Source organism: Geotrypetes seraphini, chromosome 6 (genome assembly GCF_902459505.1).
Source record: "Geotrypetes seraphini chromosome 6, aGeoSer1.1, whole genome shotgun sequence".
Lineage (NCBI taxonomy): Eukaryota > Metazoa > Chordata > Amphibia > Gymnophiona > Dermophiidae > Geotrypetes > Geotrypetes seraphini.
In genome coordinates, this window is record NC_047089.1 from 67,901,451 (window position 1) to 67,927,639 (window position 26,189).

Below are 26,189 nucleotides of genomic sequence, written 5' to 3' on the forward strand. Positions count from 1 at the left end.
AAAAACTGCAGGTGCCAGTAGAGCTTACAGTGAAGTAGGAGGGACACAGAAAAAACCAGAGTGGATTCCTTCTGCAGATGGTTCACAGCCATGAGGAGATAATCCTAAGTTGCGTTCCCCTCATCACTGTGATTTGAAGATCTCGATGAGAAAGGAGCTAAAATTGCAAACAACAAGGGCGGGTGTGTTCTCCTGTGTTGATCCAGAGGAATGGAACAGGCTTCTGCAATATATACGATGACAGGTGAATTTGAAAACATTTAAAAGATTGCTGAAATACCATCTGTTTTGCAAAATGAAATATGGTTGAAGGATGAGGGACTATGTTTATGGTTATGAGAAAATATGTTATGAACGTTGATGTTTAATTGCTGCTAATTGTTTTATATTCTTATGGTTTTATGTCTGTAATGACATTTATTATGTCTGTTGATTTCTACTTTGCTTTGTATAAGGCAAATAATAAATAAATAAACACAATACAATACAATACCTATTGCATTGGAATGACATTTTTATTGTTTTGGCACAAAATGAAACAAAGCAACTGTCTGGATGTCTACAGTTTTGAGTGCATTATATAGCATGTGAAGAGCAGAAATAAAGAATAGAAATGAAACATAACACAAAATGAAAAGTTTTTCCCATACATGCCCTTAAGTGAAAGATACTGCTTGAGGAATGAAGCAGCTGTTCACAAAACATCTGACTGTGTCCAAACTATCACCTTGAGTTTCCAAAAATACTGCAATTCTAACTTTAGCTAAAGATGTGGGTGTCTCATTTAGGCAAATTAACAGCAGGGCATCTAGCATCTTTAGAATTCCAGAATGCTCTTCTTATGCCCCTTCAATCAGAAACAAGATAGATCATGGAAAGAATCCTATCATTTTCAGATTCAGCTCTACGCAAAATATGCTGGCATCATCTGACAAGCTGTCACAGCAAAAGAGAAAATAAATGCCATTCAAGAGATATACTGTCAAAAGCTCCTAAAAATTTTTTCAAAAGAGTAACGAAATAGATCTTGGTATTAAGGAATTACAAAACTTTTTGTGCTTGTATTCAAATTGTTCAAATTGTCTCTCCTTTGTTAATTGATTTTTTTTTTTGCTCAGAAATTTGAGCTTATCTGCTCATTACCTCTCCTGATAAAAAAAAATAAAATATAATTTAAATTTAAATTATTGTGTACATGAAAATTTTTTTTGGGGGGGAGAAGTTATTTGCAGGTCAAAATTCAATCTCTAATACTTATTTCCTTGGATGATTGTAACAGGGCTGTGGAGTCGGTAGATAAATGTTCCGACTCCGACTCCTCAGTTTTTTGTACTTCAGACTCCGACTCCAGGTACCCAAAATTTCCTCCGACTCCGACTTCTCGACTCCGACTCCACAGCACTGGTTAATTTTCAGATCGTTAAAATGGAGTTGAGAGAAATGAGCATTTTCGACACCACCTTCTTTTTGCTTTTAATCAAGGTTCTAAGGCCGCAGAAGCTGCTCGCAACATTTGTGCTGTGTATATAGTGGGTGCTATAGCTGAAAGAATTGCTCGTGATTGGTATGCAAAGTTCAAAATTGGAGTCGGTAGATAATTGTTCCGACTCCGACTCCTCAGTTTTTTGTACTTCTGACTCCGACTCCGACTCCAGGTACCCGAAATTTCCTCCGACTCTGACTCCACAGCCCTGGATTGTAACAGGTTCATAGTCTTAAGCCGACAAATGAGCGCCGACAATTGAGCGCAAGACTTCATCGTGCCACAGGCAAACCTTCTTTTAAACTGCTCCGATGGGGAGTGTTGGTGGGGAACCCTTCCACTTTACTTAATAGTGATCGCGCTGGCATTGGGGAGGGTTTTGGGTGGTTGTAACCCCACATTATACTGGAAACAACTTTTTCCCTATTTTTTAGGGAAAAAGTTAAGTTTTCAGTATAATGTGTGTGGGGGGGTTACACCCCCCCACACACCCCCACATGGCAGCATGAGGCAGCGCAATCCCTATTAAGTAGAGTGGGGGGGTTCCCCCCACACCCACCATCGGAGCCCTTTAAAAGAAGGTTTCCTGTGGCGCGATGAAGTCTTGCGCTCAATTGTCGGCGCTTGTTTGTCAGCGCGCCTTTGTCCTTGCGCACTTTTGTCCCGTCACCTTGTAACATATATCTGCTAGGTCTTTTTGCCAAACTGAAGAAACAACTGATGACTTTGCAAAACGTTGCTGTGAAACTTATTCCATGGGGGGAAACAAATTTGATCATGTTACTCAGCTATTGCGAAAACTGCACTGGTTGCCAATTGAAGCCAACTGAATTAAAAAGTATGATTTTTATTATTTTTTTTTTTTTCTATATTATTTTTTATTTTCAAATTTTACATAAAGTGTACAAAATATTAAAATACAATTGATAAATACACAATATCACTTTTATATCTAATACATTATATTCTAAATGTATTTTATCCCCCCTCCCTCCCCCCACCCTTCTATTACTTTTCAATCATACATTACATATTGTATATCATATTATAGTCTATTATGTAAAATTATTTTTACTGCCCTCCCTCTATGTGTGTCACAAAGAAGATATTTAAAAGAAGAAAAGAAGAAGAAAAATTCTACTATTTATTCATTGCAATATTTTGTCAATGGCCCCCATATTTTTATGAATTTAGTATATGTCCCTCTTTGTATTGCTATTGTTCTTTCCATTTTAAATATATGACATATTGTATTCCACCAAAATGTATAATTTAGGTTATTATAATTCTTCCAATTATTGGTTATATGCTGAATGGCAACCCCTGTCATAATTAATAAAAGCTTGTTATTTTCTGGTGAAATTTGATTTTTTTTCCTCATCATCATTCCAAATAATACTGTATCATATGATATTGCTATATGATTTTCCATCAATTTATTAATTTGTGGCCAAATTGAATTCCAAAAACTTTTAATGTAGGGACAATGATATAGTAAGTGATCTAATGTCCCTGGTTCCAGATTACAGTGCCAGCATTTATTGGACTTAGAACTGTCTAATTTTTGCAAACGTGTAGGGGTCCAAAAAGCTCTATGTAATAAAAAGAACCAAGTTTGTCTCATAGATGCTGACACTGTACATCTCATTCTCCAAGACCAAATTAGTGGCCATTGAGATGCATTAATTTGATGCTTAATCTCAATGCTCCAAATATCTCTTAGACCATTTTTTGGTTTTTTATTCAAATATCCAGATATTAATTTATACCACAATGCGGCTTGATGTCCTAGGAAGTCTGCTTGAAAACATAAGAACTTTAAACTATATTGATTATTCAATGTTTTCCATTCAGGGAACCCAACCTGAATGGCCTGCTTCAATTGCAACCATTTAAAACTTTGTGTTTTATTAAGACCAAATCTATGTTGCAATTGTGAAAAATCCAGCAGTTTACCTTCTGAAATAACGTCATCTAAAGATCTAATGCCTGCAATAATCCAGTTCTTCCAAAGGATTTGAGCTCCGCCAATTTTGATCTTGGAGTTTATCCATAAAGATTGATTAGTTGATTTGTTTATTGGGATAGGTGTTAATTTACTTATAAATCTCAACGTTTTCCAAGTATCCATTAAAATTTTATTTTCTCTGTATCTTCTAGGCATGTTAATACTTGGAAGGTGAACTAAATTTAGGGGAAACATAAGGCGCCATTCCAAATATAACCAATCTGGTGCATTATCTATAAGTTCTGGGAGGATCCAATACATACCCTGACGTAGAATATAGGCTTGATGGTACCTATAAAAATTTGGAAAATTTACCCCTCCCTCCTTAATTGATTTTTGCAAAGTTACTAAAGCTATTCTAGGTGTTCTACCAAGCCAAAGAAATTTTGTTAAAATGCTATTAAGCTTTTTATAAAAGGACCCCTGAAAATAAATAGGTATCATACTCATTTGGTAGCAAACTACAGGCAAGATCATCATTTTAATAGTTTGAACTCTCCCCCACCAAGAAATATGTAAGGGGTTCCATTGCTCACACAACTCCGTAACTTTTTTTAATACAAATTTTTCATTTTCTTTTACTGTATCTTCAATTGTATTTTTAACTTGAATGCCAAGATATTTAAATCCTTCTTCCTTCCATATGAACGGAAAATTTTTAAATAGTCCTTTTGCACAATGAACATTTAAGGGTATAATTTCAGATTTATTCCAATTAATTTTATAACCTGAAAATTTACCAAACTTATCAATTAATTCTAATAAAGAAGATAAGGTAGATTCTGGATTTTTCAAATAAAGCAAAATATCATCAGCATAAGCCGAAATTTTATATTCCATATCTGAATATGGAATACCCTGTATCTCCCCCGTTTGCTGTATTGCTAACAATAAGGGTTCTAATATAACATCAAATAACAAAGGAGATAAAGGACAACCCTGTCTAACTCCCCTCCGCAATTGAAATCCATCAGATATCATATTATTAATATTTAATCTTGCAATCGGGAAGCTATACAAAGTTTTTACCATTTGTATAAATCCAGAACCTATACCAAACCATTCTAAAGCTTGATACATAAAATTCCATTCTACCCTATCAAACGCTTTTTCTGCATCCAAGGAAACTGTAAAAGTCGGTTCATCTATTTTTTTTGATAAATTTAACATATGAAACAATAATCTAGAGTTATTAGAGGAGTGTCTTTTAGCAACGAAACCCGTCTGATGCATATCTATAATATGTGGGAGAGCTTTGGCTAATCTCAAAGCCAAAATTTTCGCCAAAATTTTATTATCCACATTTATTAATGATATAGGCCTGTAGTTCGAAACCAAAGTAGGATCTTTATTTGGCTTAGGCAGAACTATTATTATTGATTCAGCTATAGTACCTTTAATATCACCTTTTATGAGTTGTGTTTGATATAAATTTAGTAAATGTGGGGAAAGGATATTTTGAAATGTTTTATAAAATTCTACTGTATAACCATCACCACCTGGAGCGGATCCAACTCTAAGAGATCTCAATGCTGTTTCTAATTCTTTTAATGATATAGGTTCATCTAAACTTCGTTTTATATGATCAGGAACCTTAGGTCCATTAATTAAATCTAAAAAATTTTTACCATCTTTTTGTTTCTCCAAATAAGGCTCGGAAGAATACAGATCTTTATAAAATTTTAGAAATTGTTTTAAAATTATATCTGTTTGATTTGTTATTGTACCATTATCATCTTTTATCCCATTAACATTAGTTTTCCTTTTTTTTGTTTTAAGATAATTTGCCAATAATCTCCCCGCCTTATTAGAATTTCCATAATACACTGCTTGTTTGGAAAACAAATCTCTTCTTATCATTTTTGAAGATAATTCATTATATTTACCTTTTGCTTTCAAAAGAGCTTGCAATATCTCATTTTCCCATTTGTTTATCAATTTAGCTTCTAATATTTTGATTTCTTTTTCTAATTCTATATATTGAATTTTGTTCTGTTTCCTAATAAAAGCTGAATATGATATAATATTACCCCTCATAGTTGCTTTAAATGCATCCCATACATTCTCAATAGATGTATCCTCCACTAAATTCATTTGAAAGAAATCATTAATTAGTGTTTTAAAATTTTCCATAAATTTATCATCCACAAGCAGTGCATTATCAAATCTCCAAAGAGGTCTACCCTTTTCTAATTTATCCAGTTGTAATTCTATCCATATTCCCGCATGATCCGAAATAATAATAGGATCTATGGAAGCTTTAATCACCTGTTGCACTTCATTTGTTGAAACAAAAATATAATCTATTCTTGAAAATGATTTATGAACCTGTGAACAAAATGAAAACTCCTGATCATTAAAATGAAGAATACGCCATATATCCTTTAAATCGCATGATTGAGCCAGATTATCTAAACCTAATGATTTTATACTTTTACTTGGTTTTTTATCCAATAATGGATCCATTACAGCATTAAAATCTCCAGCCACCACTAAATTAGAAGCAGCCAGTGGTAATAACATATTCTGTAATTTTTTAAAAAATTCTGATTGATTCGAATTAGGGGCATATATATTAAACAACGTCAGGGCATTATTTCCCATACCTATATCAACATGTATCCATCTTCCATGTGGGTCTGAATTTATTACCTTAATCTTGGCCATACATTTTTTATTTATAAGAATTGCTACCCCTGCTTTTTTACCCTCTGCTGGAGCAAAAAAACATTCTTTTACCCACCCACCCATTAGTTTCTGTGATTCTTTTGTATTAAGATGGGTCTCCTGCAGACAGTAAATATCCGCATTTTGCTTTTTTAAAAATGTTAATACCTTTTTTCTTTTAATTACATGATTCAGGCCATTGACATTAATAGAATATATCTTAAAAGACATTATATATTTTAAAACTTATCAGTATAATCTTTTTCCCTTCTTTTATATTTAAAATCCAAAAAATATTTTTTATGACACACATATTTACCCTTGAAGTATCCAATCCCTTATTTACTTTCTCCTTAATCATTCTAATAAATACCATCTTTTTCCCTCCCTTTCCCACCCAATATAATGACTGCTTAAGAACACACATTGGAACTGTAACCCGAACATTCCCCTCCCCTCTAGGCAACCAATATTCAATCAGTATCCCCTTCAAACTATCTATATTAACCTTTAATATCTTTAGTATTTTTTTTTACTTCTAACATTTCATTAATGTATCTTTATCCATTCATCAATTTTTAATTTATATTTCCATAGTATTGTAGTTTACATCATAAAAATTTATCTTAAACATGTATTTAATATGGTATTATTATTTTTCCTATATCTTATACTTTCTCTCTTTATATTTTTATTGTCTTTTCTTTAGTTCATGTTTTTCTTTCTTCGGTATTTCAATATCTCATATTTTTATAGTTTTTCACAATATCATCAAAACCAATCTTGATATTTAATTTTAAAATGACATAGGTTCTGATTTTGAAAGAAAGGCTTTAAGTTTTTCTGGATCTTCAAAATACAAAGATTTATCTCCAGATGATATTCTCATTTTTGCCGGATAATATAATCCGTATTTAAAACCTTTTTCTTTTAGTTGAGGTCTCATGTCTAATAGTCTCTTTCTTTTATTTGCTGTGTTTTTAGCAAAGTCCGGCAAAAACCATATTCTGGATCCTTTGTAATTTAGATTTTTGTCTTTCTTGGCAGCATTTAATATTTCTAATGCTTGTTGGTACCTAAGCATTTTGAATATTAGTGGTCTTGGCCTGCCTTGATTTTCTACATTTTTTGCTGGGATCCTATGAGCCCTTTCTATTTCCAGTGGTTGTTTTAAATCCAGTTGTAGTATTTTTGGAATTAAGTTTTCTAGAAAATGTATAGCATTTTTCCCTTCTAAATTTTCTTGTATTCCAAAAAGTTTAATATTTTTCCTTCTTCCTCGATTTTCATAGTCTTCCAGTTGATCTTTCAATTTATTTAATTCCAGACTGTCATTTTTGCATCTGTTTGCTTCACCTTCTATGACTTCCATTTTAGTTTCTAATACAGTTGTTCTTTTATTATTTACTTCCATTTGTCTGTGGATGTTTAGTATTTCTTCCTTCATTTCAGACATATTGGTTACAGTTTCCTTAAGCATTTGTTTAATTTGTCTCAGTTCTTCCATAACTTCTGCTTTACTCAATATATCAGGTTCTTCAGCAGGAAGTGGGATCTTACTTGGTGTAATTTGATCCTGCTTTTGTCTTTTTGCTGACATACCAGCCTCATTTTTATTTTGTCTGGTACTTGCCATATTCCAGATTTTTGTGCACAACAGTGTATATTAGTTCGCTTTCGATGCTATGCTATGAAGAATAGCAAATTTTTTGGATCCCTTCTTTCAGGGTTCCAGTCTAATTTCGTTGGAGGGTAGTTTCAATTGGCACAATTTTCACCAATTTTTTTTGTTGTTGTTGTCACACAGAACAAAAAGAAAAACAGCTCCTTACCCTCAGAATTTTCTTCAAAAACGGCAGAGGAGGACTATTTCAAACTGTCTTTATTTTAGATTGACAGACACTGTCCTCTCACCAAAATTAGTTTAAATTGAGGAAGCTTTTATCTTTTCCTTTTGTCTTCGGCTAGTTCAATGTCATTTATCCGTGGTCCTCAAGCCTCTTTTTAATATCTTTCAGCTCTTTAGAAATCTCAGCCCTCAACACCACTTCGCTTTAGCATTGGAAAAAAAAAAAAAAAAAGGCGCTTTTAATTTTTCTTTCTCTGTTTTGCCAGTGAGGCAATATCAGATTTTCTTTTGGCATTTATTCCCTCAGAGCTTTATTTTAGTTCTGTCAGGTGGAGGGTAGTATCAGTTGCCACAATATTCGCCAATTTTATTTTTCCACAGATATTTTTAATGTCATTCAGCCCAGAAGAAAACAATTGGTTTTTTATCCTCAGGGCTTTGCTTTGACACCAGGCGGGGGAGGGCTATATCAAACTGCCATATTTTTATCTTTGACTGGCAGCAGCCTTCTATTGAAATCAGTCTGAAGTGAGAACTTTTTTTTTTCTTTTTCTTTTCTATTTATTGACTGAATGTAGTACTTATTAGTCTTCCTTCATTCTTTCAAGTGTCTTGCTTTCATATCACAAAAAAAAATCGGCTTCAGGCAGAGGATTAATTGATCTCCCAGGGCTCCGACTCAGCACCGGCAGGAAAGGGCTGCTTCAAACCGCCACAGCTCCAGAAGTCAACTGCCAACGGCCTCACAACGAGATCGATCTTTCTTTTATTTTTTTTTTAAACGTTAGACAGTATAGAAGGTATAAATAGGTAGCAGACAGTTCAAATTTTTAATAGCCCTCCTCACCACCATGCCGCATCAATATAAAGAGAAGCCGATAAAAAAAACAGCAGCCTTACTTATCTCTTTCCCTTCAGGTCTTTCCTCAGTATCGGCGATTTTTGTCAAATTGTCTTCGTTGATATATATATTTAAGTTTTAGCAATCAGCAGTAAAATTTTCTTGAAAAACCGACACGAAGGGGAAAATTTTATATTAAATTGTTGCCTAGTTGAGAGGAGCGCCGCGATCACACGTCCATTTGTGTGCGCGGTAAGCCACGCCCCCCTATGATTTTTATTTTTAAAATTTTACTTGGGTTATGTCCAGGTTACTTGACAGATTTGATTACTGTCACAGTATATCAATCAACTAGTCATTTGCATTCTTCCCGAGAAATGTTTTTGATAATACAATCTTGTAAAGATGTTACTTAGATTACTCCTGAGCCTATCACCTCTTAACTTTATCCTAAGCCCGCTCCCTTCCAGAGTTTTCCTTTATTTGAAAAAGACTCAGACTTGCCTCCTGTACTGTACATTAAGGGCTCCTTTTACGACGACGCGTTAGCGGCTTTATCACATGCAACTTTTTAGCGCACGTTAACCCCTGCGCTAGCCAAAAAACTACTGTCTGCTCAAGAGGTGGTAGTGGCTAGCACGGCCGGCAAATTAGCGCACACTATTATGCGTGTAAACCGCTAACGTGGCTTCGTAAAAGGAGCCCTAAATGTCACAGAGATATTTAAATGTCTCTATCATATCTTCTCTCTTCCATCTTTCAGAGTATACATATTACGGTCTCTAAGTCTGTCTCCATATGCTTTATTACAAAAACCACTAACCAATTGTAGCAGCCGTCTGTACTGACTCTATCCTATTTATATCTTTTTGAAGGTGTGGGCTCCAGAATTACAAACAGTATTCTGAATAGGGCCTCTCCTGAGACTTATACAATGACATTATCACATCCTTTTCCTACTGGCCATTCCTCTCCTTATGCACCTGAGCATCCTCCTGGCTTTGACTGTTACCTTTTCTAACTGTTTTGTCAGCTTAAGATTATCAGACACAATCACCCCTAAGATCTGCATGTCCTTCATACACAGAAGTACTTCATCTTCTATACTATACCATTCTCCTCGATATTTGCAGCCCAAGTGCATGACCCTGCATTATTTTAGCATTAAATCTTAGGGCTCCTTTTACTAAGCTGCGATAGTGTTTTTAGGGCATGCAGGATTTTAGCGAGCACTAAACCTGCGCTACATGGCTAGAACCAACGCCAGCTCAATGCTGGCATTAAGGTCTAGTGCGCTAAAACCGCTATCGCAGCTTAGTAACAGAAGCATTTAGTTGCCAATTATTGGGTTATTGTTCGAATTTCGCTAGATCCTGCCTCGCTATCCACACTCTCTAGGGCAGGGGTCCCCAAAGTCCCTCCTTGAGGGCCGAATCCAGTCAGGTTTTCAGGATTTCCCCAATGAATAAGCATGAGATCTATGTGCATGCACTGCTTTCAATGCATATTCATTGGGGAAATCCTGAAAACCCGATTGAATTCGGCCCTCAAGGAGGGACTTTTGGGACCCCTGCTCTGTTATCATCCACAAAGAGACCCTGCGGTAGGAGTGGCCCAATCAATATCTGACATAATAAAATCACCTCAGTAGTACTTCCCCTTTCCTAGCTATCTTGTGAACGTCTTCAATGAAATCTTTGTCCATTTCTTCTGTGGAGGCCTTTGATTCAAAAAATCTTTTTTAAAAAAGTATCTTGCTGAAAGCCCCATTCTCATTATTCAGTTTCTGAAGAGGCAGATGAAGTTAGTTGCTAAAGTAGGGAAATGTTTTGTGCAGTAGGTAGAAGTCAGTAATAATTCAGCTTTATTACCAACCTCAGCAGGTAGTAAATCTAAGTGCCTATAAAAGGATTAATGCACAGAAATACTATCCCACAATCACTGCTGGAGAAATCACTGAATTCGATATTTTAAACTCTAGCTCTGCAACTCAAGATAAAACATACTTCAGACAGGCTTTCGTTTTCCTTCCACACTTTTTTTTGTTCATCCATAAATTACTGCTCCTTTCTGCCTGCATAGATTTAATGTTCATGATAATCATAAGCAAGTCTGCATCTAGAGTAACAAAAATTTGCAGATTAGTTACAAACTAAAATTATAGTATGCATTACCGTAAATCTCATGGATGTTTATTAGGTAGGTTGTGGGAAAAAACTCATCCCTGTATGTAAAATCACCAAACACATTTTATTTGAGAAATTTGGAAAAATGCTTATTGTGGCATGTGCTAACATAATTTCTCTTTCTTGCTCTACAGATGGCCTACTAGTCTTGCAATTGCATTCATACTTCTATGAGTAAACCATGCAAGGTGAGAAAATAAAAACCCACACCATGTGATTATGTCCAGTTCAGACCCATAAGACAAAAAATTTCTGAAAGCTCAATTAGATCTTCATGCTACACCCAGATTTTTTTTTTTTTCAACAAGGTCTTCACCAATACAGCTTTTGAGTGTTATAGCCGTGGCCATCTCAGATAGTTAACAGAGCTGAAATCTATTTCCTATTAGCCCTGTGGTCCCCTTGGGTTTTAGTACTTATAACAATATAATGTGCAAAAACTGGGTTTGATCCTGAAAATTTGTTTTTACAATTGGACATCTGACTTCTAATCTAGTCAAGGTGCCAAAAGACCACATCACTGAATTTCCAGTCTAGTAAGACAGATGCTGTCTTTTGGACTTATGTTTTTTTTAAATGAGCCCCACAGTCTACAATGTTTCGCAAAAGAATGGAACGATGGCCGAGCTGCCACCTTACAAATGTCATCTGGTAAAACTGCTTGGGCCTCTCTGCCTAGGTCACCCACATCCCAGGTGGAATGGGCCCCTCAGACACCCCCCCCCCCCCAAGGTCTTGCTGACCTTAACAAAACAAAAATACACTACTACCTCAATGACTGCCTTGATGCAATGAACTATCAAGGATTTCGAAGCTACTTGACCTTTATGCACAATTTATCTGAGAGATGGAAGAACTAGTCTCCTGTAAACAATAGAGCACCATTTGTCTGACATCCAATTTGTGGAGCTTTCCAGCAGAGCTGTGGAGTCAGTATATAAAACTTTTGACTGTGGCTCCTTTATTTATGGTATCTCCTTCAACTCAGACTCCTTTATTTATATATCTATACAGATGTACTATATATAAGGTGTGACTTCTTGGGATTTTGGTTTAATTTATGTTTTATCATTTTTGGTCAGTTATTATGGATTTGGCATTGTGTTCTATGTGTGAACCAAGGTATTCTGTTAGCATGATTTTTCTATGCAGCATTTTGTGGTAATTTGGCTTGTTCAGTTGTCTCGATAGTAGAGGAGATATTTGTGAGAGGGTGGGGAGGGGAGACATGGATTTTGTTGATCCTTGTTCTGAATTTGTGATCTATATAAAATGACAATTCTACAGAATATTGTTTCTTTTTATACTTTAATAAAATGATTTCAATATAAAATCACCACTATTCGAGGCTTGTGCGGATGGGATCAGACAGAGTTTGAGGGGATGGAGCAGGGACAAACTTTGTCCTCATGTCATTCCCTAGGTGCCATTTTCACTAATAAAAATATAATAGAATATATTACATTTTGTAATCATCAAAGAACTTGATATCAAAATATATTCTGAAAGTAAAATATATCCTGAAAAAAAAATGGAACAACAATTATAATATTTGCATGACATACAATTTAACTCTATTAGTTGGAGTCACCAGATTTTCACCAACTCAAATTCCCAAAAATTGCTATCAACTCTGATTCCACCACCCTGCTTTCTAGAATCCTCTTACTCCAAAAAGCAGAGCACACTTCCCATTTGATTAACATGGAAGGGAGACATTATCTTCAAAAGAAAGGCGATGTGTATTCGCACTATTCATCCTAAGAAGAGATATGGATCTCTGCAACATAAGGCTTGCAATTCCAAGATCATCTAAGCCCACCAAAAATACTGTCTCCATTGGGAGACCCTAAAGGGCTCAAAAGTTTGGTCAGGGCAAGATATTAAGGACTATTTCCTTGAGAAAGTGATGAGGAACACTCCACCTTGCTAACTCCATCTGTAAGCAAACTAGAAGCGTAAATGGGAATCATAATCCTGAGAATAGGGAGACCACGTGAATAGAAACTATTTCCATGATAGAAGGAAAGGTCTCAGTGGAAGTTACGGTTGTTAGACTCCGAACAGAAACAGGAACATTTGAACATGCCGCCAGCAAAAATGCTAAGAACCTTCTTCTCACCAATCTTAAAGGAGCTAAGAGCCAAACCCTGCTTAAACCACTACCGGAGAAAATCAGGGAGCTGTGCCTGCCAAGGGGATACATAGTGTTCCTCATATCAACGCTCGAATACATGCCAGACTCAAACGTAAGCCAAAAACATGGAGTTCTGGAGGGCCTAGAGAATGACATGGGGACAAGTTTGTCCCTGTCCCATTGCTGCAAGCTCTACCTTAACAGTACACGGCTCAAGCACTTATGATTTTAAAGTGTTTGAGGCTTGTTCAGATAAGGACAGAGCTTGCAGGAATGGGACAGGGACAGAGCTTGCAGGGATAGGAAGGAGACAGATACTGTGGGGGTGGGGGAAATTTGTTCCGTTGTCATTTTCTATGGGCCTTGAGAAGAATGAAAATAGCAGAAGCACCTAGCCACCTCCTCTCAAAGACTGGGCTGTGAACTAGTGTGGATCTGGATTTTCTGTTTTAACTACCACTGTACAAAATCCTTTATCTAAGCAAAAAACAAACAAACACAGAAGATGGGAACTGTATTAAAACAGATTTTAACAAATTTATTTCAATAGCTAGTAATTTCACTAGCACTATTTAAACTTTTAATATACTGTATAAAGGTAGATTTATCACACTTCTATGTACACCTGCAAAGTTTACAGTGCATGGAAGATATAATTAAATGCCATTGTAACCTGTTAACTTTACATTATGTATACTTAACCTGTAACCCGTTCTGAGCTCTCTGGAGAGAACTGAATAGAAAATGAAATAAATAAATGCATGATGCTAAGTCCGTATATATTCTAATATTCTCTCATCAAATCCTTAGACCATGAATATACCAAAACTAAAGTTTAAAAATGCACCAAAATTGGTGCTCTAAATATTGACAGCATTCTGGCACACGATGCTTATGTCAGAAGTCAATCAAGATGTTAAAAGGGAAAGGGATTGGGACTTGTATACCACCTTTTTATAGTTTTACATCCACACTCAAAGCGGTTTACCTACAGGTACTTCAAGCATTTTTCCAGTGGGCTCACAATTTATCTAATATGGAATGTGCTCCTGAGAGAGGTGGTGGAGAGGAAAACGGTGACGGGGTTCAAAGAAGCGTGGGATGAACACAGAGGATCTAGAATCAGAAAATAATAGTAAATATTGAACTAAGGCCAGTACTGGGCAGACTTGCATGGTCTGTGTCTATCTATATATGGCCTTTTGGTGAGGATGGGCTGGGGAGGGCTTCAATGGCTGGGAAGGTGCAGATGTGCTGGAGTGAGCTTTGACGGAGACTTTGACAGTTGGAACCCAAGCACAGTACCGGGTAGAGTTTTGGATTCTTGCCCAGAAATAGCTAAGAAGAAAAAAAATTTAAATTTAAAAAATTTAAATTGAATCAGGTTGGGCAGACTGAATGGCCCATTCGGGTTTTTATCTGCCGTCATCTACTATTTTACTATGTAATATACTTGGAGGATTAAGTAACTTGCCCAGAGTCACAGGGAGCAGCACAGGATTTTAAATGAGAAAAGTTTACTATAGTTAAAATTGAATGCAAGTGAGACGAAGGTTCTTTGGTTTCACAATTCACCATCTTCTGTTCCTTCATTTCTTACTCTACCATCAGGTACTACCCTGCAAGTAGATAAAAGGTCTAAAGTTTTGGGTATTCTTTTAGACTTTTCTCTTACATTTGAAGATCAAATTCTAATTTATGGAGGAAGATTTTATATATTATGAGGAAACAGGCTTGTGAAGTCATGCTTTTTTGAACCCAAGCAGGCAAAGCAAGAAAGACAAAACAGTGGGATGGGACAATGGACTTTCCACCAAACAAAGCCAACAGGATACTATAAAACCATTTATTAATGACCAGGTTGAATTAAAACCTAACACAGTACTGTGTTTCAGCGTGTGAAACACGCCTGCATCAATAGTACTGTAAACTTGAGTTTTGCTCACAAAGAACAATGTTTTACATAAATATGTAAAATTTGACCCTTCCCAACTTAACTATGAAGTTGACCATAATTTTTTCATCTCCAGCGCTCCCACACCTCTGATGCTACTGCTTCAGATGTTAGGATTACCTCAACTTGATTGCTGTAATTATTTATATTTGAACTTAACATCAAAACTGATAGAAAATAATTGCAGTTACTCCAGAATACTGCGTTTAGATTCATTTTTGGTCTAAAAAGATATGAAAGTGTTGCATTAGCATATAAAAATCTTCATTGGTTATCAGTTGAGAGGTGAATCAAGTTTCAATCAGCTTGCATAGTTCATTGTATATTACAGACTGACTCTTCAGATAATCTGATTTTGCTTTTTTCTCATTTGCATTATTCTTCCACCAGATTATGCGATACTTTATTACTACATTTTCCACAGATTAGAGGAGTACAGTATAAATGACAGCTCAACTCCTCCTTTGCTTATGCTGCCATTACAATTTGGAATAAACCTACCTGTTTATAATAAATAATAATATCTTTATTTTTATATACCGCAATGCCACAAACAGTTCAGAGCGGTTTACAATAAAAAGACTGCACATAGGCAGCGATACTACAAAAGGCAATTCAGAAATACATCAAGAATATGAAATCATACAAATTTATCAAAAAGATAAACTGTTTTCCTAAAGGTTTGGTAAGAAAATGCATTTAAGATAAAAATCACTTAGGCATTTATTCCATTTGCCAACTTGAAATGATAATGTCCTATCTAGGAATCTCTTATAGATACAACCCATCAGAGATGGTAATACCAGAAAAATCAAAATGGTATGAAAGATAAATTGGAGCTGAACCTGTTAAAGTTTTGAAGCAAAGACAAGCAAACTTAAAAATAACCCTGGCTTCCACAGTTAGCCTATGTAATTTTTTATAATAGGGGCTTACATGATCTGACTGCCTGCCGCATTTTGAATAATGCTTAGTCGCTTAACGGTTTTCTTAAAAGATCCTAGATATAACGGTTTTCTTAAAAGATCCTAGATATATAATATTGCAGTAGTCTAAGATACTCAGGGTCTGAACCAATAGTCTAAAAGATGGAAAATCAAAATAATGTTTGATGGTGCGAAGTTTCCACAATGTGAAAAAAACATTAGGACGGATATCAATTACTTTAGGTTTCATAAAAATGTGAAAACTTTTCTATATGACTTGTTGTAATAGTCATGTTATGATGATATTTTAATTATTGATCGTTTTTGTATTTTCCAGTAGATTTTACAGTCTCTTTGAATGTAAATCGCCTTGAACCTTTTTGGAATAGTGCAATCAATAAGTTGTGGATTAGATTACATATTTCAGTTGGTAAGGATGAAAAGCACAGCTGAACTGGAGAAGATTCATTACTGGAGGGCCCAGGGCCCGGCAAGCTCCTAAAACATCATCAGTGTTGAGCTAGAGTACCTATTTTGGATAGAGGGTTTTACAAGATAATGTTAAAATAAGACACCCATGTATGGAGCAGTGCAAACAACAAAGACAGCACTCAGTTATGAGATAGCCATCCTAAGTAAAATATAAAGAAGTCTCAATAGGTCCTGCATAATTGCTAACTACTAAAATAAAAGATTTTGTTATATCCTTGATTTCTGTAAAATACCTATCTATATGCAAGATGTGTTTACTTCTCGTTTGCTCTCAAAAAGGCATTTACATTGCAAGCTGCAAAAAAATCACACAGCAGCAATTTCAGGGTTGTTTATGTTAAGAACGAATATCCCATTCTACTCCATATTGAAAAGGTTTCTAGCCAGATCCTATTGTGCTGAATAGTCGATTGCATACATTTACCACACTATGTATCTGCCAGTGGCACAGTGTAAAACTAATGTGATTGTATAAATCTGAGGAGACTCACTCATATTTCTGAAATGGGGCATGCAAATGCTACCTTAACCATAAGTGGGCCTTAAATGCATTGTTAATTAAGGACGAACAGCAATCGTGGTGCACTGCGCAGGGTAATGGACTCCTGCTTTCTGATGTAGAGCACTCGAGCTTTTATAGGACAAATGCTGAGACAAAGCTGCTTATTTACAGCCTGCTCCCATCCTTTCCTTGCCACAGACAATTTTTCTATTATACCAAACAATTAGAACAATAAGTAAAACTAAGAACGCTCCGACAGCCACTCTGAAAGCAGCTTTAATTTCCTGCACTCTAACGTCAATTGCTCACTGCATTAATGAAAGAGTTACAACTGTCAATTCTACCAGGATCTGTTGGGAACATTTTCAATATTGTTGATTGCTTTCCCTTCACTTTTTGTAATGCAAATTTTTTAAAAATCAACTTTACTATTATAAGCTTTCTGACTAACAGTATTTCTGCTTCTACCAGCAAATCCAGGTTAACCATCCTTTGATTTGAGAAGATAATAGATTAACTGTGCTTTGTTCCCCCCCATAGAGTCAGAATGGGAGAAATGCCCGTAATGTTCATGTCCTCAGTTCTTAATCTTGTAAACCACATTGAATCCTAGCTGAAATTTGCAGTATAGAAGAAAAATGTATGGTATGGTACAATCAACAGCCCCACACTAAAAGGATGGCCTAATCCCCATGGGTACTTTTTTTTCCATTGGGCTGAATAAAGGATTTTCCTAGCAAATCTGTCTAAAGAAAATTCAGTAACAACAAACCTCAGTATAAGTAAAGCAGTTATTTTTTCTTTCTCTTTCTTCAGTTTTCTATATTGTTCTTTCAGGTAAGCTCAGAACAGTTTACATGAATTTTTCCCTGTCTGTCCTGCTGGGCTCACAATCTATCTAATGTACCTGGGGCAATGGGGGGATTAAGTGACTTGTCCAGGGTCACAAGAAGCAGCGTGTGTTTGAACCCGCAACCTCAGGGTGCTGAGGCTGTAGCTTTAACCACTACACCACACTCTTGTATTAAAAACATAAGAATTTTCACCTAAAAAACATTCTAACAAAGACCCTCTTTTACAAAGGCGCGCTAAGCATTTTAGCGCGGATTTAGCACATGCTAAAATCAACGCATGCGCTAACCGCTGATGCGTCTATAGGATAACATGCACGCATTAGCATTTAGCATGCGCTAATATTTAGCGCGCTAAAAAGCTTAGCGCACCTTTGTAAAAGAGGGGGAAGTTTCATCTATAGTATAGTGACAGCAGAGACCCATATGGTCCATTCGGTTTTCATACTAAGGTAGCCAGAGCCACACTCACCGTGCTCCATTCAAGCTACATTTCTTCATGACCAAACACTGGCATCACAAACAGGGCAGTTGGTACTTTTGTTATTGTGCCAACCGCATATAAGCAATTGTATCCTCTATAATAAAACCCTAAGCGTGCATGCGCACTTACGATGCCGTGATCCCTGCCGCCATGATGTGTGCTTCCGTGCCACACATGCTCACTGCCTGCCTTCTGCCCCAATCTCCGATGCCGGCTGACTTCCTGCGCTGCCTCTTCTCACTCCTGGACCAGCAAACGCAGCAGCCACAGTTTCATCTTGCAGCCACGGGGCATTTGCTAGGCCGCCCCACTTCAATAATGTGAGGTGGGCTGGCCTAGCAAAATCCCCGAGGCTGCCCGGGCTAGCAGATGCTGGACAGGGGGAGCAGGGAAAGGAGAAGGGGTACTACTGGACAGGGGGAACAGAGATGGGGTACTTCTGGACAGGGGGAGGTAAAAGGAAGGGAGAAGGACTGCTGCTGGACAGGGGGGAGGAAAAAAAAAAAGGGAGAAAGGCTGCTGCTGGACAGGGGGAGCAGTGAAGAGGTGCTGCTGGACAGGGGAGAGGTAAAAGGAAGGTAGAAGGGCTACTGCTGGACAGGGGGAGGAGGCAAGGGGTGGTGGTGGACAGCTGAGGAAAGAGAGAGAGACGGAAATAATGAAAGACAGACCGCGGTCAAGGGGTTAGAGAGAGAGAAAGAAAGACACACACACACATCTATTCTAGCACCCGTTAATGTAACAGGTTTAAAGAGTTTGATGTAATCTTGGAAGAGTGGTTTTATAATTTTGGTTTTAGCATAGTCACACCCATGGTCAATATTTGATTCAACCAAAAATGTTACAAACTTAACATTTTACTCACTATAAGCCTGCAATACATCAAATTGGCGCTGGCTAATTATTAGGAGCTGGTCATCTCAACTAAGAAAGATTAGTCAAAGAATTTAAAAGTCAGCAAGTCAACCAAATGATCTGAACTGAGTGAAGCCTGATGATATTACCCCCTTCCCCCCCCCCCCAAAAAAAAAAAAAAGACTTCAAAGTCAGTTGTTGACAGCCCTCTAATGGAGCAAAAAAGCTGAAAGGTGCATCTGGTTTTAGGCTAACCCCCACGTGTCTAGTTATATTTGTATTAAACAAACCTCTTTATTACTGCTTGCATTCTGTATGTGGCGATTGCTAACAGATTTATAAGCATGAAGGATTGACACAATCTTCTTTCTCTGGAGGTCGTGACTTGTTGTTTTGTGTGAGCAGCAGTACATCATCATTTCTCTCCTCATTGCTCCAGGCAAACAGTAAAGACCAAGGATGTAAGTTTCTCCAAAATATGGCCAAATCAATTTTCATATTTGCAACTGCCATCTGATCATTGGATTTCTTCCACAACCCCTTTTTTCATTTTAATCTGCAGTTATACACATTTGTTTGCCTGACCACAATTGCCTCCTGGCAGCAGTATGTACTTAAATAATTAGGTGGTTGAAAGCCAAAATCAGTCTAATAAATTCAACCCTTTTCAGGTTATCTGACTTTGGGCAATTACTTGTCTGTGCTGAATGAAAGCCAATTATGTTCCACGAGGAAAAGATGATTCCCGGACCATAAGGATAACAGCACTGATTAGAACAACATCAAATGTGTGTAAATGCCAAGTTGTAACATTACATTTTCATTTTAAAAATATTTACTGGAAGGTTGGCTCCATGATCAGGTCATAATATGCCTTGCAACATGGAGGTGGGGGCAGAGGCAAATGTTCAGATGCTACATCCACAGCCAGCTGGACCTGGGGTATACCACAGAGACCATAAGCCATAATGGAAGCGCTTCTTTTTGGATGGAGAGATGCTGACGCGTTCACACGCACAGTTTGCAGAGCTTTGCAAGTTCCCCTCGACCCTGAAGAAAGTTTCTTTGAAACATGAATGTCGGGAGAGGTGGTACAGATGAAATTTGAAAATCCACTATAAGCTAAGTGATTTATACTAATTTTATGGATACAGTTAAAAAAATAATATAAAAGGAAAAAAAGTTTCAATAAAGGCTTGGACTGATGAAGACTCTTGCAGCCAGTAGTATGAAATACCTGGTTGCACTCTGAAGTATTTCTTACATATGTGACCGCTAGATATTAAGCAGTGAACATATAGATCAGTTTATTAACTAGTACTTTTCATGTTTGAACATATGGGAAGTCATAGGAAGAAAGTAATTCTTACTGGGTACACCACTAGTAGAGAGGTAGATAAGAAGGTAGCAGTTACAACAGTGGAAGAAAGAGCAGTCAAAAAGAACAAGCCATAAGCATACAGTGTGACAATTGCATATTTTCTGCTTTTACATTTACAGACTCGGGGTGTGGCATAAATGAGGTTTGTCTAAGTGGTTAGGCGTTGTATATAGTGTGTTTAGTACAAAGTCTCAGAAGGTTAACTGTATGCGTAAGGCTTGAGATCATGGTTTTAAGTTTCTTCATTTACAATGAAATTCAACATGTTGGACTGAATTCTATATACACAGTGCCTAAATAATTGGCACCAAGGCCCTCCCCCCCCCCTCCCCACCTTGTTTAAGCGCTATTCTATAAATGGCAGAAATGTGGTACAAATCCTCACACCTAAAGTTAGGCGCAGATTCCCCTTATTCTTTCATTGCACAAGTAGATGTGAGGAACATCCCCGACTGCCCATGACCCTCTCATTTCTGTGCCCTTTTTTGTGCCACTCCTAAATTTACACACAAATTTAAATTAAATCCAACTAACACTAAAAACTGCTCATTAGGAATCCAATTATCTGGCTTGTTATTTAGCTAAGCTGTACGCAAAACTCAAAGTGACATATATAAAATTTGGAGGATTGAGTCTAAGACAAGTGCTGTTCTACTTCATTTTTGATTCAGAAAGATTAATTTGCACTTTGTAGACACAAGTTGATATGTGATTTGCATATAATGTACAGGTGGAAATCTAATTATAAATCTTGCTTATATTTGAAATTTAATTTTGGTTGTTTTGATGGCTTGAAATGCTTAATGAGAGTCCTCTAATAAATAGCATGCATTTTTTTATACACGATATTGTTTATAGACTATATGAGTATTATTCGGGGGGGGGAGGAGTTCTTCTGTAAGGCTGAAATCATTAAGAAGTATACTTGTGCAAAAACAGCTATGTGCAAATGTTGAGGCATTCCCTAAATGAACAGAAGCTGACATGACCTCAATATGGTACAAGTTAAAGCACCTTTCTGGAAATTTCAATGTACAAGTACTACTTGCAGTTTTTGCAGACTCAAAACAAAGTGCTTTCAGTCAGAACTCTGTAAGAAATAATAGGTTCCAAATATTTCCTGTAGTCAGATAAGTCTTTTTATTCTTGCTTTTTGAATTTTCCTCCCACTTTTCCTGGTAAAGATCTTCTAACTCTGAAATATTCTTATACAGTATTTCCTTTTATGCACTTCATATTTTCAGATCTCCCTACATATTTTTAATAATATTCAAGTCTAGGGACTGTGAAGACTATTCCAGAACTTGAATCTTTCTTTCCTCCAAGTACCTCATGATTGATTTTGAAGCATACTTTGGATTGGTGATTTGCTGAAACGTCCACCCTCATTTTGACATTAATTTCTACCCTGATTATTGGACATTAACTTCTAGGATATGGTGATACTTACTGTATATATTTGAATATAAACATATATTTTTTGGCCAAAAAAGGCATTAAAAAATTGCATCTCATTTTATATTTCAGACCTTCCTCCTTCCTTCATGGTGTCCAGCATTCGTCCCATCCCTTTGCTCCCCATAGTGTCCCTCCTCCTTCACCTCTGCCCTAAACTGGCAGAGCTCTCACTTACTCTACGTTTACTCTCTTTCCCCAAATAAGCAGAGCTCCTTGAATAGATCAGCCCCCTAGGCCTACCATACTGCTATGGTGGTCTAGTGCAAAAGCTATCCCCACTCATCCTGCCCATGCTGTTTCTGTAATGAAAATGGTTGCCATGACTTCCAGCAGCCATTTTGAGATTGGAACTGGCACAGGTGGAGGATCAATCTTGTCCCAATGCACCACTAGACCACGAGGGTAGTACAGCAGGCCAAAGATGGGGACTTGTCTGTTCAGTGGGAGGGAGGATAGGAACTTGCCTTCTCAGCTGGCTGCTTATCCACAGCTCTATGGAAATTACCAAAACCCAAAACAAGGGCTACAGTTTGCAGCATCATAGGAAATCAGTCACTTTAACGTGTGTCTGTGTTTTTAGATGACAACAGATGGTATAATTATGTAAACAAATGTCCTGGCTAGCTAGCGTCTTGGATAAAATGATATAATCATAATACAATGTAAAAAAGAAAAGAAAACAACTTCAAATATCTATTAAGGGCTATCAGAACCACTCTCATCCTCTTTAACTTTAATTTTTCTACGTATAACATTCAGCTGAAATAGAACTGAGCCTCTCCTCAGACATCAATTCTTTCATCTCCTAATCCGATAATCTTTTTTTTCCCTTTTCTTCAATATGAAAATCTTTAAGACAGGGAGCACTAAAATTTATTAACAAGTACAATGATAAATTATTGCTTTAGGTTAGGTTTCCCAGCCACTGGGGCCACTATGAGTTGGACCAGCAAGAAAGCATGCTTGATTCCAGGGAGGGAGGGAACACTGCTACTGTGGCAAGTGGCAATTCCTGCTGGGGACAGCAGTGCTTTTTAGAGCAGGGCAGGGCTTCTCAAACCCTCAGTCACTCATGTTTTTTGAGATATCAACAATTAAATGTGGGAGATAGATTTGGATACATTAAAGATCCTGCATTTGCAAATTAATCCATGTGGACAGTCTCAATTAGCTGTGTGGCTCCCGGACAGGTGTGGGTAGGATAAACTTTCATCCTGGCAAGGGCATTTGTCATCCAAGCAAGTCCTCTAGCACAGTGTTTCTCAATTTCTTCAAGCGAAGTACTCCCTAAGTTTAACAAATATCAACCGAGTACCCCCGCCCAAGCTCCGCCTCAGCTCCGCCCCTGACCCCCAACCCCATAATAATAGTACTAATTGTAATGCAATTTCTTCCATCCATTTTTCATATGCACACAATATAATCTTATTAATACATAATGGCAACCACAAAATTTAAAAAACACAAAGCACACTGTATGCACAGAAAATGTTAATGGCCCAAAAATGAGGACCTCGGTTTATATTCGAGCCATGGTTACTGCGGATGGGCAGACTGGAAAGGCCATTTGGCCTTTATTTGCCATAATGTTTCTAAAATGGTTCAGATTCTACCCTATGTTTTAGAAAACTAACAAAACATGGCCCAGATCAGGAGACAGGGAGAGGAAGGTAAGACAAAGGTAAATATTTTGTTTTCCAATATAAAGGAAGTTTCAAAACAAGGATGTATGAAGCTGTAACAAGCATATCTAGGTATACACAAAACAGCCTCCAAATGCTAATAGAGGTAAAAAGACACTAACAGAATTAAAGAGAGTACAGAACCACAATAATTACTTGCAAAGAGCATAAATCTAGACAAGAAAGAAAAAGACCACACTAGAAATGCCTTTGTACTAGTTTTCCCCCATTTTGTGTGAATGTGGAAAATAGCTAATGCATACACGTTTATCTACATTGAAATACTATGTGCAGTTTTTCATGCGAGTGCTTTTTAAAAATCGGTCTATATTACATTCAGCACGTTACAATGAATCATTATAAGCCACTCCACGGCACAAGCCTCTCATTGCTGACTCTTTCCTATAACATGTTTGTTCTTCAGAGGTTGGCACTACCAACTCAGAATGCTAAAGTCGGGGACCAAATCTTCACATAAATTTGTTAATTTCTTTTTTTCAAAAACGCCAAGGCACAGGAACTTTTATTCTTAACTCAGCCTCCACTATACCATTTCCGGTCACTACATCTGACCTTTCACACAGACTCCTCCCAATACCACGCCCCAGTCGGAGGGGCGAACAGTGATGCAACACCTGCACCCACCTCGCGCCAAAGTGAGTAGCTATTGCATCATTCTTTACAGGCATTTCGCCCCTCCCCCAGGGCGCGGACCGAACCTGTAGCATCAGCTCGGGATACTCACGAGTGTCCTATCAATATCGGTGTTACTGGGATGAGCGTTTTTGCCAATATACTCTGGGTATCGCAGCGTCTCCGAAGAACCCATGCTGGACCTAGACGTATCCATAGTCGGTTGGAAGAGTGACGCCTGCGCACTGAGCCGTACGGCTACCCTTGTGGGCCAAACTGAAGAGGCACTGCGAGCTACGTCAGAGCTTGATTGTTTCGTCTTTGCAGCAGAAGGTTAAGCTGGGAGCTTGATTTTTAGTTTACCTTCACGCGGGGTTAGTTATCCTGCTTTTGTGTGAGTCTGTTAAACGGTTTCATCAGGACCGCCTCGATGGTTTGTACTACTCTTGAGTTCAGAGCTGTGGTAAGGGCGGTGGGCACTCTACGACAGTGTTCTTCAACCTTTTTGCACCCGTGGACCGGCAGAAAAAAAAGAATTATTTTGTGGACCGGCAAACTACTAGGACTAAAATTTAAAAACCCCGTTTCCGCCCCATCTCCGCGAGCTCGGTCCCCACAAATCATCTGATCCCATCCACACAAGCCTCAGTTATGATTTTATATTGAATGTATTTTATTAAAGTATAAAAAGAAACAATATTCTGTACAATTGTCATTTTATAAATACAAATAATTCAGAGCAAGGATCAACAAAACCCCTGTCTCCCCTCCCCTTCACATATATCCCCTCTACTATCAAGAAAACTGAACAAGCCAAATTATTACAGAATGCTACATAGAAATATCATGCTAACAGAATACTGCAGTCACACATGACAGGAATAGTTTTAGGGGAGTGCAACTAGGGCAACTGCCCCCTGGTCAGAGAGTGCCCTAAGCCAACTGGAAGCTAAAGAAGCACTGCCTGGGTTTTGCAGTCCCCAGTTATGTCTAACATACACCTTGAATGGAGAAACACTAGCTACGACCTCAGAAGAACGGGACTTGGGAGTAATCATCAGTGCAGACATGAAGGCTGTCAAACAAGTAGAGAAGGCCTCATCCAAGGCAAGGCGGATGATGGGATGTATCAATAGAAGCTTCGTCAGCCGTAAACTTGAAGTCATAATGCCACTGTACAGAACCATGGTGAGACCTCATCTGGAGTACTGTGTGCAATTCTGGAGGCCACATTACTGTAAAGATGTACTTCGAGCTGAGTCGGTCCAGCGAATGGCCACTAGGATGGTCTCCGGACTCAAGGGTCTCTCATACAAGGAAAGACTGGGCAAGTTGCGGCTCTACTCTCTAGAGGAGCGCAGGGAGAGGGGTGACATGATTGAGACATTTAAGTACGTCACAGGTCGTGTTGAGGTGGAAAACGACATATTCTTTCCTAAGGGACCTTCAGTCACAAGAGGGCACCCACTCAAACTCAGAGGAGGGAGATTTGGTGGTGACACCAGGAAGTATTTCTTTACAGAAAGGGTGGTGGATCACTGGAACAAACTACCGGTGCAGGTGATCAAGGCCACTAGCGTGCTCGACTTTAAGAATAAATGGGACATCCACGTGGGATCTCTACATGGGTCGAGCAGCACTCTGACTTAATGGGGTGGGACAGTAGAGTGGGCAGACTTGATGGGCTATAGCCCTTTTCTGCCGTCATCTTTCTATGTTTTCTATGTTTCTAACACCAGCTCTAGCGAGATATATATTTCAAATCTGATATATTCTAATCACAAAATAGAAATAAAATTA

At 37.6% G+C, this 26,189-nt stretch overlaps 1 protein-coding gene across 1 annotated transcript in view; it reads right to left on the reverse strand.

The window, feature by feature from the left end:
* DNAJC15 (DnaJ heat shock protein family (Hsp40) member C15) overlaps positions 1-24,861 on the reverse strand; it is a 58,169-nt gene extending 33,308 nt beyond the window's left edge. The window contains exon 1 of the mRNA XM_033950498.1: positions 24,502-24,861. Within this exon, the coding sequence (XP_033806389.1) occupies positions 24,502-24,606 (105 nt within the window). The 5' untranslated portion in view covers positions 24,607-24,861. The remainder of the gene's footprint in view (positions 1-24,501) is intronic.
* Between the last annotated feature and the right edge of the window lie 1,328 nt (positions 24,862-26,189).